This window comes from Triturus cristatus, chromosome 10 (genome assembly GCF_964204655.1).
Source record: "Triturus cristatus chromosome 10, aTriCri1.1, whole genome shotgun sequence".
NCBI lineage: Eukaryota > Metazoa > Chordata > Amphibia > Caudata > Salamandridae > Triturus > Triturus cristatus.
In genome coordinates, this window is record NC_140593.1 from 560,071,969 (window position 1) to 560,090,201 (window position 18,233).

The 18,233-nt window shown below is 46.3% G+C and overlaps 1 protein-coding gene across 1 annotated transcript in view; it reads left to right on the forward strand.

The window, feature by feature from the left end:
• Positions 1-18,233, forward strand: part of LOC146789731 (elastase-1-like) — a 111,518-nt gene that overhangs the window by 81,396 nt on the left and 11,889 nt on the right. The window contains exon 6 of the mRNA XM_085630133.1: positions 14,463-14,608. Within this exon, the coding sequence (XP_085486259.1) occupies positions 14,463-14,608 (146 nt within the window). The remainder of the gene's footprint in view (positions 1-14,462; positions 14,609-18,233) is intronic.

Below are 18,233 nucleotides of genomic sequence, written 5' to 3' on the forward strand. Positions count from 1 at the left end.
TAGTTAGCTGGACTTTTCACTCGTACAAAACCATTGAAATTCCCCCGTTATAGTTAGTTCAGCTAACTATAATTCACGCGCCCGCAATGGACTGCTGATGACATCACATATTACATCACTCATGACATGGTCAGTGACATCACTCATGACATCACTGATGACATCTCAAATGACATCACTGATGACATCACCCTTGTGATAGAGTGGCAGACCTCCTCTCCCCCTACTATAACCTTTGATACACACATTCAAAAATAGAAACTAAAATTTTCAAAACAATGGACATACCAATACCAGTTACAACAACCTATTCAGTAATTTTAAGATCCACATACACATCCACTCATTCACCAACCGTCCTATACAGTCACTCACACATGTACTCACTCATCATATGTACTCATACACCTATACATCCTGTTACACAACGCCACTCATCCATAGAGTTACTCACACACATAGTCGCTCATGCTAATAAAGAATCAAACATCCATTTACTTGCATATACAGTTATACACACACCACCACACTTACTTCTACAGAAACTTACACATACTTAGTCTTTTAAACAATCACTTATAGAAACACATACTTATTCATACAGGAACTCTTTCAATCTCTCACTCTCACATATACTCACTTATGTACACCAATAATCACATATACTAGTTTAAAACATATGTAGTTACTCATAAAGACACTATTGAGATAGTCATTCACTCACTAACACACCCATGCACACACTCATCCACCCATACAGTCCTGCACACATGCTGTCTTCAACACATACAAACAGTGAGTCACTCATTCATGCACCTATGCACTACGTAATACCCCCACCGAACCATACAGACACTCAGACACTCATACTGATACTCAAAAAACCAACTAATAACCTATATAGACACTCATGTAGCTACTCACCAACCCATGCAGCCACTTATACACAAAGTGAGAGACTGATACAGATATTTACATATTTAAACATTACTCACTAAGCCATGTATTCACTAAGATACACTTAATCAGTCAGTTATACAATCAATTTTTCAAAAACAAATCCTCCATTTAGACACCTATATACCCATGTATTCTTCCATCGACCTTGAGATATACATATATAAAACATATGTAATTTTCAGAAAAACACACATTCGCTGGATGATGTCATCAGCGATGTCATCAGTGATGTCATCAGTGATGTCATGAGTGATGTCACTGACCATGTCATGAGTGATGTAATATGTGACGGTATCAGCAGTGCATTGCGGGCGCGCGAGTTATAGTTAGCTGAACTAACTATAAAGGGGGAATTTCAATGGTTTTGTACGAGTGAAAAGTCCAGCTAACTATAACGCCCCTGAAACCTATGGTTTTTTCAGTGAATATATATATATATACATATATATATATGTGTATATATATATATATATTCACTTAAAAAACACAGAGGTTAAATCAAAGTTATAGTTAGATGAGAATTTCAGTCACAAAGTAACGTTTTAAACATACAAAACCACTGAAATTCACCAGTTACAGTTAGCTCTCTGAACTATAACTCGTGCCCTAAGAAAAATATAACTTGCGCCTTCACCATGCACAATTGTCTTATCAATAATTTCATTGCAAATGTTGCTGTGATATTATCAAGGATGTCATAGAAGATGTCATGAGTGATGTAATATGTGGGGTAAATAGCGGTACATGGTGAGGGTGTGAATTGTAGTTATCTTAAGGCACAAGTTACATTTTCCAGAGCTTTCTGTAACTGGTTACATTTCAGTGGGTTTGTACTTTTAAAATGTTATGTTGTCACTGAAATTCTCACCTAATTATAACACTACTTTTACATTTGGGTTTTTTTCAGTGAATTTCCTTTTTTTTTTTAACATAGAGTAATATTTTGTTATTGTACTGTACGTAAACAAAACCCCCCAAAGCCCCACATGGCATTGGGGGGAGGAGGGCCTTGTGGCCTCCCTCCACGAGCCTATTAGGCCCCAGGGACCCCATCTCCAGGGCCGCTTGTCATTATAAAGAGGAGGGGGCCATGAGGTCCCCTCTCTGGGCCTTATTATGGACTAATGGAATAATGGAAATGTGAAGTGCGTTCCATTCCTCAGTAGTGGAGTTCACAAAACCTCTTCCACCCCAATTTGTTCATTTGAACGTATTGGCAGTTAGTTTTTGGGTGCCCGTAGACCTTCAGCATCTTCCTGGAACATATGATTGAAATGAGTGTTTAATGAACTCAGCGCTAGCTCCATGCAGAGCTGTGTGAGCAAAGCAGAGGGTTTTGAATTTAATGCGCTGCCTGACAGGCAGCCAATGGAGATGTTTGATGGCTTGTGCAACCGATGAATTTTAGGGATTCAATTTAGCAATCTGGCTGCTGCATTTTGCAGAACCTGAAGCTTGTTAAGGTGTTGCTGCTGCATATTAAGATCTAAAGCATTGCAGTAGTCAATGTTGGAGAGTATGAAACCAGTACCCACTGTTTTTTGGGAGTTGGCTGGAATGAAAGGAAAGACCTTTTTAAGAATCCTTAGAGCATGAAAAGTCGAGGATGTGACAGTGTTGACCTGCAATCCAAAAGTCAGCTTGTTATCCATAATTACTCCAAGATTTCTGGCCTTGCACACAGGTTTAGGAAGGGAACCAAACTTTTTTGGCCAACAGGACGGAGTCCATAAGAAAGGGGAGTTTCCAAAGCTGATGACCTCGGTTTTCCCTAAGTTTAGTTTTAGGGAGTTCAGGCTCATCCAGTTTACTACGGCAGTCATGGAAAATGGAACCTGCTTGGCTGTTTGAAGCAGACAGGGCCACCACGATTTGGGTATCGTCTGCATAAGAGGCGAGATCCAGCCCGAATGATCTAATGAGAGAGGCCAGGGGTTTAACATAAATGTTAAACAACATGGGGCTGAGTTCAGAACCCTGAGGGATCCCGCATGGTAGTGAGAAGGGTTTGGACACAAATGGGTCCAGGTCTACCATTTGAGAACTTCCAGACACAAAGGATTCTAGGAGTTTTAGTGCTGACCCCTCGATCCCGACAGCCTGGAGACGCTTGACTAAGACCTTATGGTCAGCCGTATGAAAGGCTGCAGATAAATCGAGGAGTATTAGCACATCGTTACCACCTCCGTCAACCATGGACCTGATCTCTTTGGTGGTTTTAATCAAGGCAGCTTCAGTCCTATGACCGCTTCTAAATCCAAATTGGGTGGTGTCATGCAGCTTGTGGTCAGACAAGAATTGAGTTATTTGAAGATCAATGGCCTTTTCAATTATTTTGACTGGGAAAGATAAGCAGGAGGTTGGGCGATAATTATTTGGGTCATCGGGATTCAGATTGGACTTTTTCAGCAAAGGCAGTATGGAAGCTTTTTTCCATATTGCCGGGAAGATTCCTAGTTTCAGCATAGTGTTGAAAATGTTAGTTAAACAAGCTGCCACTGTTTCTGCAGCCTGAATTGTAATCGACAGAGGGCAGGGGTCAATAGGAGACCCCGATTTGGTGGATCTGATGAGGGAAGTGACTGTAGTGTAGATAGTGAAGAGATCTTTGTAAGTTTAGTTGGGTCCTCTAATAAGGGTGAATGGGATTGTGCTACAGCTCATAAGGAAGGATGTTAATTGAAAATGTTGAAAATCTGAACCACTTTGTCCAGGACAAAATTAGCCAGGGTATCACAGACGTTTTGGCTATTATTTGTGATAGTTTTCCAGGGGGGGTGGATCAGGTTGGATACCACCCAAAAAAGTTATTTTGAAGAGATGTCAGCTGCCGTTATTTTGTGCTTGAAATATGATGTTTTTTCTTTGAGCAGGAGAGTTTTGTAGTTACTCAAGTAAGTTTCATATTTTTCTTTTTCTCCAGAGTCTATCCTGTCTTCTACATGCCTGTTTCTGTAACCTAAGGTTCTCTGTGAACCAGGGGGCAGAGAGTTTGTTCCTTCTGGAATTATGGGTATTCAGAGGTACAGTGATAGCTATAGCAGACTGAATCCATTTAGTGTACTTAGAGGGTAGAGACATAGTATCTAATAGGATTTTGTTAAGGGTCTCACATTGAACTTTATTCCAAGCATGGGTATTAATCTTTTGGTTAAGGGTTTTTTCAGCACTGGATTTTGTTTGATCTTTTGTCAAACAGAACTGCGTGGTGATTGGACCAAGTTAAAGGCATCGGGTCTTACATAACCATAAGAGGGTTATTAGAGAACATTCCTTCTAGTGTATGTTCAGCTATATGGCTGGGAGTTTACACTAGTTGAGACAGGTCCTAACCCTTCAAATGTTTCAGTTAAAGCTCCCATATAGCGTCATCAACATTTTCAAAGTGAAAGCAATATCTGTTCTGTTTACCTGCCCATAGTAGTGCAGACAGAGAAACAGAAGGTTGAGGATGCACTAGCAAGGCACATTATGTTAAACATGTCAGCAGCCTCAGATTACCTGTATCACGCTCTCTTGTTTGAATACATAGCACGTTCTAGTGCAGTCATTTGAGATGGATATTTTCCTTGGTTTCGGTCATTTTTTGGCAAGAAAGGAACAGTGAGTAATGGTGAGTCAATTTATGGGCTTGCCTCACATAGCTGCATATCTTCTATCTGCCTCAGAGCACCAGGGATGCTAATGTCTGTTTGCACGTCCCCCTCCCCTCTGAGACCCTTGTATGCTTTGGGAAATTGACTCCTATGCTCTGGTAAGTGGGTGATGTTGCAAGGATACCTAAAACATAGGTAGAGGAATGCGAGGTATTCAGCCACAGGATACTACACTACCACTCACAACAAGCCACCACACTACCGTCTGTGGAATCGATCTCTCTATTTCTTTCCTTGGTACCATGCTCCAATACCGGTATGACCGCTGGATAGAACAGACAAGGAACAGCTTCGATTATACCTTTTGACACTCAACATCAACTAACACTAGGGCCATGTACCCATGCTCATACACCTTACCTATTTTAGAGTCTGTAGGTAAATCCTCTTTGGGAGTTCAGTTATCACTCATAGGGATGCTTCAGCATTTTACCTGGCAATGTCTCTGGTTTCTAAGAATCTCAATCCTACACTACATTGGTCCTACGCTCTGTATTGGAAGTGTTCCGCTACCCCACAATTACAATAGTTTGCGTTGTTTCATAAAACCTCTTTTCAGCACAACTCACAAGTAAAGGATATTAACCCAAAGGTAAGGATGTTGTCACCTGGTTGTGATTTTTTGTCTCTGGAATATTCCACAAACACCAAATCATGCCAGAGCATCTTAATTGCTGCTTCTTTGTTCATGTCTGTTTTTGACCGGATGCTGTCTTGTGACAGGCTCTACCTACTTGCATTGCACCCAATGCCGTCATTGGGAAGCGGAAATTTGATCTTGGCTGGGTCATTTATAGCCGGTCTTGCTCAATTTCGAGATCTTGTGAAAGTGTGGCCTCTGAAAAAGGCTCTGAAAGCCCTCACAACCATATCCTGGAGTTGTGGGTTGATACATATGACTCACAGATTTGTGGTAATAAATGATGGGTCCTTGAGTCTGCATGTTACCCCTGCATCTCATCTTTAGCAGAGGTCTTTTGGTTTGCTGCTAATCCTTTTACGTGCATGAATCTGTCACTGGTGCCTATTTTCTGTCATTTTACTCTTTTGGCCTTGGGCTGTATTATTAGTAGTAGCTGGTGTGGCAATACCATGCTGAGCTCAGGAATTTAGCAGCATTATAAAAATGAACTGAAGTAGGCTGACCGGTCGTGAGCGTTTTTCCCCATGGAGTGCCTAACTCAAAATATGCTGTCATCTCTGCAATGAGGGGTGACACGTTATCCATCACCATTCCGGCCAGGCCTCTATTGACCAGCACTCCTAAATATTTTAGCCGTGAGCACTTCCATCTGAAGGGGTAGCCCTGGATCAATGCCTTCGTGGTGCCCGAGGAAAGTGAGAGGGCACACAGTTATATCTAACACTGGTAAGAAACACCCAACATAGATTTTATTTAACTAGGCTAAGGCTCGGCACACTTCACTATTTATTAGCATTCCCTAGATTGGAAAAATGGTGTCTTAAACTCCCGAATTGCCCATGTGATGGAAAGTCTCAACAATCCACGTTGCACCTTATACTCTTATGCAGTTTTTATAAGGACATCTGGAAATCTGTTTTAAGACCCCTTTTTTTTATCAAACATGGTCCATTATTATAAACATGCGTTTAATCTTGTATGCAGCCTGGAAAATGTGAAAATCATAAACGTTGTTAGTCCATTTATACAGTGTGCAATAAGGAAAAGAAAGGATTATTCACATCTGGATGCACTGGTCTACGAAAACCCTGATGATTAAATTTAGTACTTGTTTTTAAACATCTATTTCGATATATAGTGGCACTTTGCACTTTATATAGTACAATGTACTATCACCTACGTATCCGTTATCAGTACGCAATTTCACATGAAAAATTGGTAGTTCAGGTTAGTCTAGTCTCCCATCCTACATTTGGAAATGGAGTGGCACACTGCACTTTATGTATTCTAATGCATTAGCACTTTTGTATCCTATATCTGGATGCAATGTTACATGAAAAACTTGGAGCTCATCCTTTAGCCTTGTCTCCAACTTCCTGTCTTTGTATATAATGGCACTTTGCACTTTATATATTCTATGCATTTGCACTTTGCATCCTGTGATACAGACTAATTTGCACATAATTTATTGTATTGTATTTTTGCTATTTTTATAAATATTAGCTATTGGATGCAGTGGAAAATCATGGTTTTTAAAATGTGTTTTTTTATTTATGATTGTGTTGTCATATAGGAATGTTTTTATTGATTTACTTTGCTTAGTATGCTTTTATGGTGGAATTTCTTGCACCGAATAAAGCTGATTTTGACTTTGACTTTGAGAGGGCCTCATTTTTATCCCAATTTATCTTATAGCCTGATAAGGTCTCAAATTCGTCTATGATTTCTAATAGTGCTGGTAGGGATTGTGGGAGATTTTTAAGAGTGAGTAGGATATCGTTGGCATACACATATATTTTAGAGATGCTGCCTTCATTAGGAATGCCTGTTAGCTGCGGTGATTGACAAATGACAGAGGCCAATGGTTCCACTGGCCAGTAGGATTTAGAGGGGGGAGAGCCGGCATCCCTGGTGAGTGCCTCTCTGGATTTTAAAGGTATCCGACAAAAACCCTTTGCAGTTGACCTGGGCCACTGGCCAGTCATACAGAAGGCAGACGTTTGAGATAAATTGATCACAAGCTCAAAACGTTTCGTGGTTGCAAAGAGGTAGCTCCAGTCTATGCGGTTGAATGCCTTTTCTGCATCGAGGGAGAGGGCCACTGCATCCTCCGGCAAGTCTTTTGCGGTCCATAATGTGTGGGCTAGGGTGTGGAGGTGGTATCTAGAGGAACGGCCCGGGACAAAGCCAACCTGAGCGTGATGTATGAGAGATGGGATGACCTTCTTTAGGCACGCAGCTAGGATAACGGCCAGTATTTTGATGTCTCCATTCAGGAGGGAAATGCGGTCGTAACTACCAGATAGTAGCGGGTCTCTCCGTGGTTTGGTTTGAACAGCGATCACAGCTCTGTTGGAGATGGGACCCACGGAGGCTGTCCTTTCGGCCTCCTGTAGGGTGGCATAGAGGGTGGCTTTTGCTCCATACTGGACCACTTGTAATATTCTGCGGGGAAGGCATCCTTGTGATAGCGCAGGTTAGTAATGGCCGCAACTATTTCCTCCTTACTGATGTCCCCATCTAGGAGTTCTCTACCTTTGTCCGTCAAGTGAGGAAGGTTGATGCCCTCGACATATGTGGATATCCTTTCCACGGTGGCCGGTGCTTATGGCTTATATAGACGTGCGTAGAATGTGGCGAAATCGTTGACTATGTCTACGGGTCTCATAAGGGTCTCTTCTGTCTCTGATTCTATGGCAGGGATGGCCATTGAGGCTTCTTGTTGTCGAAGCTGTGTCGCTACCAAGCGTCCTGCTTTTTTCCGCTGTTCATAGTGTCTACTTTTGAGGCGTTGGAGAGCATACTTGGCTTTGTAGGTGAAAAGGTTGTTGAGGGCCATGCGTGCTATCTCCAGACGGCGACGGTTAGATCCCGAGGGTTGAGTGGAGTAAACATGAGTGAGAGAGGCAATCTGGGTTTCCAATTCGGTATGTCAGAGAGATGCCTGTTTGTTGGCCATTACCGCATCTTTCATGAGCTGTCCACGGATGGTAGCTTTTACTGCCACTCACAAGGTCCTATGGGAATCCACTGACCCCTTGTTGGTCACCAGGTAGGTTGAGAAGTGGGTGCACAATCATTTTTTGCCTTGTGCGGAGCAATATCTTTGGATATTCATACGTCAAGGCTTGCGGCCCGGAGAGGCAAGGCCCACATCCAGGGTCATCAGTACCGGGGAGTGATCGGAGAGGGCAGCTTCCAATATGCTGGATTCCACTACAAGTGGAACTACAGGGTGGGATACAAGGAAGCAGTCCAACCTAGATTGGGTCCCATGCGCAGGCGATAGGAATGTGTATTCCTTGTCGGTGGGGTGGCAGAGTCACCAGTGGTCTACCAGGACATGGTCCAGGGCGATGTCAATTAGCCGAGCCCTATCTCCATCGTACCCTTTGTCTAAGGGCCCTGTCCTGTCCAGAACGGCATCGCGGGCCAGATTCCAGTCGCCCCTATGATGTATCTAGATGCACCTATCTCTACAAGTAGACAGTTTAGTTGTCTGAAAAACGGAACACTTGGCCCCCGTGAGAGCATACACTGATCCTACGCAAAGGTATCTGTCTCCCAATTTTAGTTTGGCAAACGTGTATTGTCCGCCTTGATCTGACCATGTTTTGACGACTGTACCAGGCAGTGATTTGTGAAGAAGGATTGCGACTCCACATTTCTGGGGTTGGCCCCCCTCAGAGGTGGGCGGTGCCAATAGGCTGCTGTGGATTATTCTACCCACCTATTCATGCCGGAGTTTGTCAGACTCCAAAGCATCGAGGTGCATCTCCTGTAGAAGTGCAATGTTGGCTTTGTTTGTTTGTAAGTAGGAGATGAGGCCATTCACATTCCACGAAAGGACTGGCAGCCGGAGTAGGGTGGTGGCAGTGCGTGACACCATGAGTGTTCGAGGGTGCCTGTGAGGCATCCAGGTGCTGTGGTTAGTGTGTAGCGAGTGTGATATGATGCGAGAGGGAGGCTTAGCAGCGAAGGAGTTATGAGTGCATGGGTTTGATGTTTATGGGTATGGAATATAAGAGGAGGGAGGAGGGGTATTGAATAAAGTGTAGGAAGTGGAGGCGGTATGGAGAGAGGGATAGGTTGTAGATGGGAAAAAGAAGGAGGAGGGAGGTAGTAGCTAGGGTGTGCTGGCGGGGTTAGTCGCTTAGGCAGAGAGGCCACTAGTTGTTGCTCAGTGATATCAGGGATACGTGACCAGGGGTGATCGGCGTAGGCGTTGAAGAGAGTGTTTGGTAAGGGCCAGGTGGGGACGGGCGGGAGGAGAAGGGAGGGAGGTAAGATAGGGGATAAGGCTAGCGCACTGCGCTGTCCTAAGCTTGTGGGGCTGTTAGCTGGGGGTCTAGGCTTGCGGGCTATGTCAAGAAAGGGTGGGGATTTGTTTGGGCGACAGCAACAATGAGGAAGTGTGCCAGCCTGACCATGTGGGCAGAGCTGGAGATGAAAGCGGGGGTGTGTCAGCAGTTGCTGGCAGGGGGGATTTATTGGGAGACTCTCAAAGTCCGCTTGGGCGGTGGAGGAGAGGGCATGCCCACAGCGAACAGCTATGGATGCGACAAAAGGGGGGAAGGAGATGAGAGAAAGAGATGCACGGCCTGTGGTGTGGGCAATCATATGAGGTGGTACTCCTGGGGCTGCGGATTCTGCATGAGTGTCTGGTGACTGTGTTGATGCTGATCGATTGGGGAGAAAACCTACGAGAGGGGCTGGTCTAGAGATTATGTGGCGGAGTTGTGGGGTAGTGAATGGCAGGGTGGGGACTCGCCTAGGTGAGTAAGGTATGATAGGTGTCGGGTCTGATAGAGACCTATCAGGGTCGTTCAGGGGATGGTGTCTGGGCCAGGGCGTGAGTGTCGATTTGGTCCAAGATGGATCCAGGACTGTTACTAGTCACGGAGGAGGGAGAGAAGTGTACTGGGTGGTAGGGCGGCTCCCCGGGCCCCACATGGAGCCTGAGGGTACATAGGGGGTGCCCACACCACGACCCCTGGGTCTAGGGAGCACCGCAGCGGTAGTGCATGAGGTATGGTCACTCTATATGTCTAGGGAGGAGGGAGCGATGTGCGGAAAAGGGCGACGCTGTAGTGGGGTATGGGGCGGGGATAACACGGAGCAGGTCGAGGCACCAGGGCTCAGGGGGACAAGGGCAACACTGGGATGGAGGAGGAGTAACGCCCAGTGTGGGAAGGGTCCAATTGAGGGGGGGGCAGTAGCCATTGGCAAATAGGCTGTGGTGTGTAATGTACATAACAAATCGTAAACAATATATATGCACATGGTGGGTAAACATAAATAAAAGAAAACATTTAAGCATGTAACAAGATAAGCATATGAGTAAAGAAGCTAGATCTGAGCCATCCTGTCTCCTGCCGGGTCCTGTTGTTGTAACACTGGTGCTGCAAATGTGCCCCAAAACCAGGAGATGCTCTGTTCGGGATACCTTCCCTTCTATATGCGTGGGCTTCAGAGGGGACTGGGATTTGTCTCTGTCTTGGTCCTGTTTTAATGCTGCCACCGCTTGAAGAGCCTGGGTTCTGTCTCCCACAGAGCAGGCGACCTTGTCAGGGTCTTTTCCCCTGTTGCGGGAGCCTCCAGAGTTCCGGTGGGGCTCCCTAGAGGGAGCAGGAAGTGTTGATGACAACAGAGAAGGATTGTCTCTAGGAGCACAGTTGTACGTATCCATGCTCTGGGGGTAAGACCATCCAGGAAGCAATGGAGAGCTTCTGTATCGAAGAATTCCATCTAGACAATGTCCCTGGTGATGCACAAGCGTGCCGGTTCAAAGAGGCCATATTTAATGTCCATTTCTTGGAGAGAAGGCTTTACAACGTTTATTTGTCTCTTTTTGTGAAGCCTGCTGCAATCCGGATCTCATGACCCTTGTACTTGTATTGACCATGAGCACAGGCTGCGGTGATGAGTTGGCGGGCCTGTTCGTGGTGTGTAAAGCAGGAAATGAGTGGCCGTGGATGGGCGGTGGACCAATATGGTGGGTCATCTGCATCTCCAAAGGAGAGTGAAAGGTCAGTCCTGTGAGTTCTGGAAGTTTGTCCCTCAGGAAGGACTTGGCGTCCGGTCCTTACGAATTTTCTGGAAATCCAAAGAAGCGAATGTTGTCCCTCCGGCTTCTGTGTTCCAGGTCAATGACTTTGCTGCGAAGGTACAGGAGCTCCTGATTTCTCTCTGGTGTAGCGTTGAGACGATCCTCTAGTGTGGATACCCGCTGGGTCAAGTCCTCAACATGGGCATGGAATCCCGTAATGTCTGTCCTAATGGATTTGGTTGCATGGTCAGGGCGGAGATGGTGTTCTCCATGCTCTCTAGTCTGCAACCCACTGCCGAAATTTCAAGTAGTATACGTTCCATGGTGGCGTCTCATGTCGCAGCCATATCCAGAGAGGAAGAACCGGACTCTGGGAGGGCACTATTCTGGGCGCCGTTCAGTAATCGGCCCTGATTAAGTGCTTCTGTGAAAAGGAGCTGTTGTGCCGGCTTCCCCATCGGTTTACCAGAAGGCATCACCAGGCTGCCTGTGGATTCCGTTGTCAGGTTAGTGTGACGTAGAGGCAGCAGCCACTCTCTCAAAGTCAGTAGAGGTGCAGGGTGGGGATCAGAAGGTATTTGCTGCGGGGGCCCGTCTGGCACCCGTGTGGTTTACAGTCTAAGAGTAGATCCCTCAATCTGCGGTGGGGATGAAGGCGGAGCAGCAGAATGGGGGAGACTGTGCTTTTTTTAACGTGCTTCACACATACCTCTCTGCAGCCCACATCTCGGGCCGATCTGCGCCTTAGGAATGTCTGGTGGCCGTTCTCAGGAGGGGGGCAGCGGAGTGTGTCTGGGCTCAAGTCAGAGTTCTTACGTAGTCATGATAGGTGGAGACGCAGGGACACAGGGGGGAGGACTTCTGTAATTGGGGTTCTGCCCTCCTTCAGGGCAATAGGCGCATAAGGGATTTCATCCCACTCGTTATGATAGCTTGAGGACGATGTCACCAGTGAGCAAGATAGCAGGGCTCCGAGACCTGACCCTGGACAGTACTGCCCTAGTGGTGAGTTGATAGGAACAGTAGGACCTGCCTGGCAGTCATTGTTGCCCAGTGGCTAGGTGTGGCGGATGTAGTCCATAGGCACACTCCTCAGACTGGAGTGTGGCTCCCAGTGTTGGGGGTGCCGCTGCAGATGCAGTCCCGTTTTGGACATATGGTCCGGCCCCTGGTGTGCCTGGTGTGTCAATGCAAGTCAGGTACTGATTCCCGTGATGCAAGGTGGAGGTGGGGGGAGCGTAGGCCTTGCAGCCGCACCTGGAGGCCTGAGACAGCAGAGATTAATGAGTTCACTCACTGCCAATAAGCCCGGGTCGACGTTGGCTCCTACTGTGGGCAGCAGCCCGCGCCTCTACACACTTTCAAGGCTACCCTCACCCTCAGAGATCCACCCCTTCTCCCAGATGTGGGACCTTCAGGCTGCAGCAAAAACCTCCATGCGTGCCTCCAACCACGCGGCCCAGGTGACTGCGGTATTACTTGCCCGTTCTGAGGCACTGTGGAGGGTGAGACCACACCCCAGCAATCCGAATGGCGGGGGTGGGATCACTAGCCCCCCTGTTGTGCCAGGAGCAGGGTCCTAACTCCAGTGGAGGGGGGCAGCTGTAGCACTGCGACCCCCCCCCCTGCGACCCCCCCCCCCGGATGCCAGTCTGCTAGCGTAGATCTCGCAGATGGCACGACCACTCTGGGGTCTGTACCTCAGGAGCTCATTTTGGGTGCCCCTGCATCGGTTTGAGAGGTCGTTGTCGCCGTCCAGGGCTCCCTCCTTCTTGGAGCTCCATAATCAGGTGGCCATGCTGCTCGTGGCCAGACCACGCCCTCTCGATATTTGTCATTTAATCTTGTTTTATTTATTATATTTTGCTTTATTTTTCTATCCTGATCAGGGAGCTTTTTGGATGGTGTTTTCCCTGTTTTATTGTTTGAAGTGTTACACAAATACTTTACACATTGCCTCTAAGTTAGGCCTGACTGATCTAGGCCAAGCCACCAGGGGGTTCAGCACAGTCTAATTTACCCTGACTAGGATTGTGGTTGCTGTTCGACCAGGTCTCATACCCCAGTCAATCAGTAACCCAATTTCTAACACAAACTGAGCTGCCAAGGCCCTCTGCCAGCTGTCCAATGAGATATGAAGATCAAGCAAAACACCCCAAACCATACTCTTTTGTTTGGCGGCCAATATTAGCTTGTATAGTTGTCCCTACTTAGAGAGGTAATGGGCAGTTGAGTGTTGTGCCTCAGTGACAGGAATGAGTGTGACTATTAGGAGACTGAAAACTGTGTACATGCACTAATTAATCCTCTGATGTGACAGTGTTATTACAGCACTGTGGGGAAGGATAACTATAGGTTTGTTTTTGAGGACAAGTTGATTGACTGCATGGGAAAGCCATGAATGCTAGTCAGTACAGACAGAGTGCATGATCAGTCAGTTGTGTGAATGAGTATGCCCGAAGTCTGCCAGGACCAGAATGTTCTAAGAGAGTGAGTTATGCAGATGTAGAGTGCTGTAGATCATGAATACCTCTTTGGAAGCTGATGCTCTGCAGATGCCGGGTGGGAACACTCTCCCCAAGAGGGGTCATCACACAGACAATGTGGCGGATGGGTGTTCCTTTGAGTTTCCTGGTCCCTGTGATCACTACAAGGGGGAGAGTGGGTCGAAGTGGTTTGTGACTCAACCTCCTGGAATCCAAATCTAAATACAGCACTAGGTCTTCCACTAGTGCAGCAGAGTAGATCTCACCGCTAACCAGTCCATACAGCCACCAAACTCTAAAGAAACCCTTTAGTACTTCGTCCACAAACTGGAGAATTTTATACTATCACTCAATCTTTCTTTTCTCTTTTCTCTCACATTAGGAATGCAGTAATTGTTCTTGAAGACCATTGTATTCAGTAGAATTATAAAATATCTCTCATTGCAAGACTCGGGCTCCTGTTCATGCAACCCTATTACAAATACTGGTCTTTCTAAGTAATTTCTTTACAAATGTCCCCCTTACACATAGTCGTGCTGTACGCACAAAAGATTTTAACTATGAACACAAGATGAGACCTTTTGCCTCTGTTGAGTTTACCTTGCCACATCATTGAAGTTGCTCGATATTTGCTTTTGTCAATGGCCACTGTTAATTTTCTCTTTCAGCCTACGGCAACTATCCTGACAAGCTGCAAGAGGCTTTGCTTCCAGTGGTTGAACATTCCATCTGTGCTCAGCCCAACTGGTGGGGCCATTATGCCACGGATACCATGGTGTGTGCAGGAGGAGACGGGGTGAAATCTGGATGCAGTGTAAGAGCTACTGATGTCATAGCTGGTGATAAAAACACGTGTTTGTCCCTCACAAGACCTCTGATTATGCTGAGCTTGAGCTCCATCAGGCAGGAATGGCATGTGTGTTACTGCCACCCAGATGCCAGTAGGGATTGCTGTACAGGGAAATTTCCTGACAGACGCGAGTCTCTGAAAGGATGGCAGTTCTGGGGCAGAACCCATCTGATGTGATTGGCTCACACTCAGGGGCTTATTTAGCCAGCGCGTCACTTTTTCCCATAATAAAAGTGATGCACTGTGGCATAAGGGGCTTGTAAATAAGCCCCTCAGTCCTTTTGACCTTTCAGAGGGACTGGTCTTTTGTGAAATCTTTCATTTTTCCAGAGGCGGACTGACCTACAAGATAATCAAGAGATTTTCCTAAAGGCCTATTTATCTGATAGGACAATAAAGATAGGAGTCAGTCACATGTCAGGAACCCCTAACGTAACTTACTTGCCATAACCCTACTAGCCTAATAGAAGCACTGGCCTGCCAGGAAGCCCTGTCGAATTGTCCACCTGAATGTATTTAAGTAAAAGTGTCAGCTCACTTCTCTGACACCTGTGTGTTGCAAAGACAGGTAGGCAATCCATTTTACAAGTATTGCTGTTGTCCATGGAGACATAAGGAAATTGTACTATTACAGGCTCAATGAAATTTCAAAGTATCTCCTCTTTTGGCTTTGACTTTCGGAGGGTAGTGAAGTCGATCAGTTTTGGCTTTCTCTTGGAGGGTGCTGTAGAGCACCACCCAGCCTCTACTACGCAATGTATTGCACATTCACCCAGGAAGCCGGGATTGGATGAATGCTAAAACAAAGAGCCGAGGATCATTTGTGGTTCTTCTACAAGACCAGTACTAAGTGTCTGGGTGCAGTACAGTGAAGCGTGTTTTTTCTGACCCCGACAGCATACACCAAGGGTTGAATCTACGCTGGCAATAAGGTCAGAGTTCCCTACGCAAGCGAGAGTGCCTACCTCTTATGCAGAGTGCAGCGTGGCAGGCTGGGCCTTGCTGCCAAGTGCATTTTGGGGTGCAGCTGTTTGGCGCATTGCGGTGGGGTATGTGCGGTGGTGTTCAGTGGTTCCTGCGCCCCCTCCCACTGAGCATGCTGTGGGTGTCTCCTGACTGTCCGGATGAAAAGTATTGTGTTTCTATGCTTACAGTCGGAATGCACAATGGCTGGAGGTGGTGTAGCTCCCCCGTGTAGCATCTACTGAAGAGATGTCTTGCCGCAGTGCTGAGCAGGAGCAGGCCGTGTGGACATAGAAGTCCTTCGTCAGGAGCATTGACAAAGCAGCATGGCTGCATGAGCACCAGTTGAGGTGCAGGACCCACTCCAGGCGTTGGTGGGGGAAACAACCTTTACAACACAACTATTACATCGCACTACATTTACAACGCAGGCATTACAACGGAACATCCTTTACAACGCATGACACTACAACGCATACCATTACAATGCAGACACTACATCGCATGTCACTACAACGCAGGCATTACAACGCATACCATTACAATGTATACCATTGGAGTTAGAATATTAATTTTTAACCCCTACACTATCCAACACTTACCCTACTGTTGCACCCCCTGGAGTTAGAATAGTAATTTTTAACCCCTACACTATCCAACACTTACCCTACTGTTGCACCCCCTGGAGTTAGAATAGTAATTTTTACCCCTATACTATCCAACACTTACCCTACTGTTGCACCCCCTGGAGTTAGAATAGTAATTTGTAACCCCTACACTATCCAACACTTACCCTACTGTTGCACCCCCTGGAGTTAGAATAGTAATTGTTACCCCTATACTATCCAACACTTACCCTACTGTTGCACCCCCTGGAGTTAGAATAGTAATTGTTACCCCTATACTATCCAACACTTACCCTACTGTTGCACCCCCTGGAGTTAGAATAGTAATTTTTACCCCTATACTATCCAACACTTACCCAACTGTTGCACCCCCTGGAGTTAGAATAGTAATTTTTACCCCCATACTATCCAACACTTACCCTACTGTTGCACCCCCTGGAGTAAGAAAAGTAATTTTTACCCCTATACTATCCTATACTTACCTTAAATGCAATTTAACATTATGCGTTGTAATGGTATGCGTTGTAAAGGTAGTATGCGATGTAATGGAATGCGTTGTAAAGGTAGTTTTTAAAAATGCGTTGTAGTGTCATGCGATGTAATGGAATGCGTTGTAGTGGATGTTGCGTTGTAAAAATTGCGTTGTAAGTGCATGCGTTGTAAAAGTATGCATTGTAACGTCATACATCCGTTGGTGGGGAACAGGTGTTAGCAGCATTAGCGGTCCCAGAAGGTGGCTTGCATGAGCTTGGCTGTGGCAGTCCTCTCAGTAAAAGTGGACAGTGGAGATTCTGCATGCAAGTTGCCGAATGAGTGACAGAGGTGAGTTTCGATATGCCTGCTGTGTTCCAGTGCATAGCGGTGGAAGGACAGTGCAGGATGCCAGGAAGCAAGAGGCCAAATCGTAAGGGATGGAGTCAAATGCCTAGCATAGAGGAAGGCGCCCCCAACATAATCAGTGGAATCAGCATTGGAATACCACGTGATAAAGAGAGAGCGCCATGCCGACATCATCCAATGAAAGTGCTGGCTCTTCGTGCCAGTCTGATGCCCCTCCCATTCATCCAAACAGTGTGCATGTGTTAGTGGCAGCGCTACCACCTTTCAGTCAATTGGCAGACCCTGTGACAGCTGCTTCCTGTTGGTGACACTGGTTGGGAAGGTTGGACAATTATTTTTGAGCAACACAAGGGACTGACAATGCCGTAAACTGCTCTATTATGCTTCAGATGGGTGGTTATGAACTCTATGTTTTGTCTGAAAACCTTCAGAATACTGGGAGTGACATGGACTTTGATGCAGCGGTGGCTGCACTCAACAGGTATTTTGACCCACAATTGTACCCTGATTATGAAAGGCTTAAGTTAAGGCAAGCATAGCAGCAGCAGGAGGAATCAGTTGATACTTTCCACGCTTGCCTTAGAAGGTTCACCAGCACGTGTACAACTATAGACTGGCTGGATGAAATCAGGGCACAAATTATACAAAGGTGCAGATCTTCTAATCTGAGAAAGCTGATAATGGCTCAGGTAGAATTTCTCTGGATGAAATACTAATCCTAGCGAGATTACATGAATTAGTGGACAGTAGAGCAGAAGATATGGAAGCGGCTCAGGCAAGAGGAGTGGCAGGCTTGTCAACTCCAAGAATGACAAAATACAAGGAAGAAAGGGTTGAGACCATTTAACGCTGACCGGTCAGGGTCAGACAGACAAGTGGTCCAAAGTCAGGTGAGAAGTCGTATGGGTCCTGTGGGGCTGTGCACAAATTGGCAAGTGGTAGGTTGCCTGGTGCAGGGGATATCCTGTCTCAAGTGTGGTCAGCTAAACCATTTTGCACGAGTATGTCGGAGTGGTAGTTGCATGACAGGGTCAGGCCTTCTTGGGCATGGTCAGCCCACTCTAATATGCCTGGCTGTGGAGGAGAATGATGAGGTTGGTGGCCCTCAGTCAGAGCACAATGCCCTCGAGGGGGGCTGTATGGTAGATGATGAGGATAAT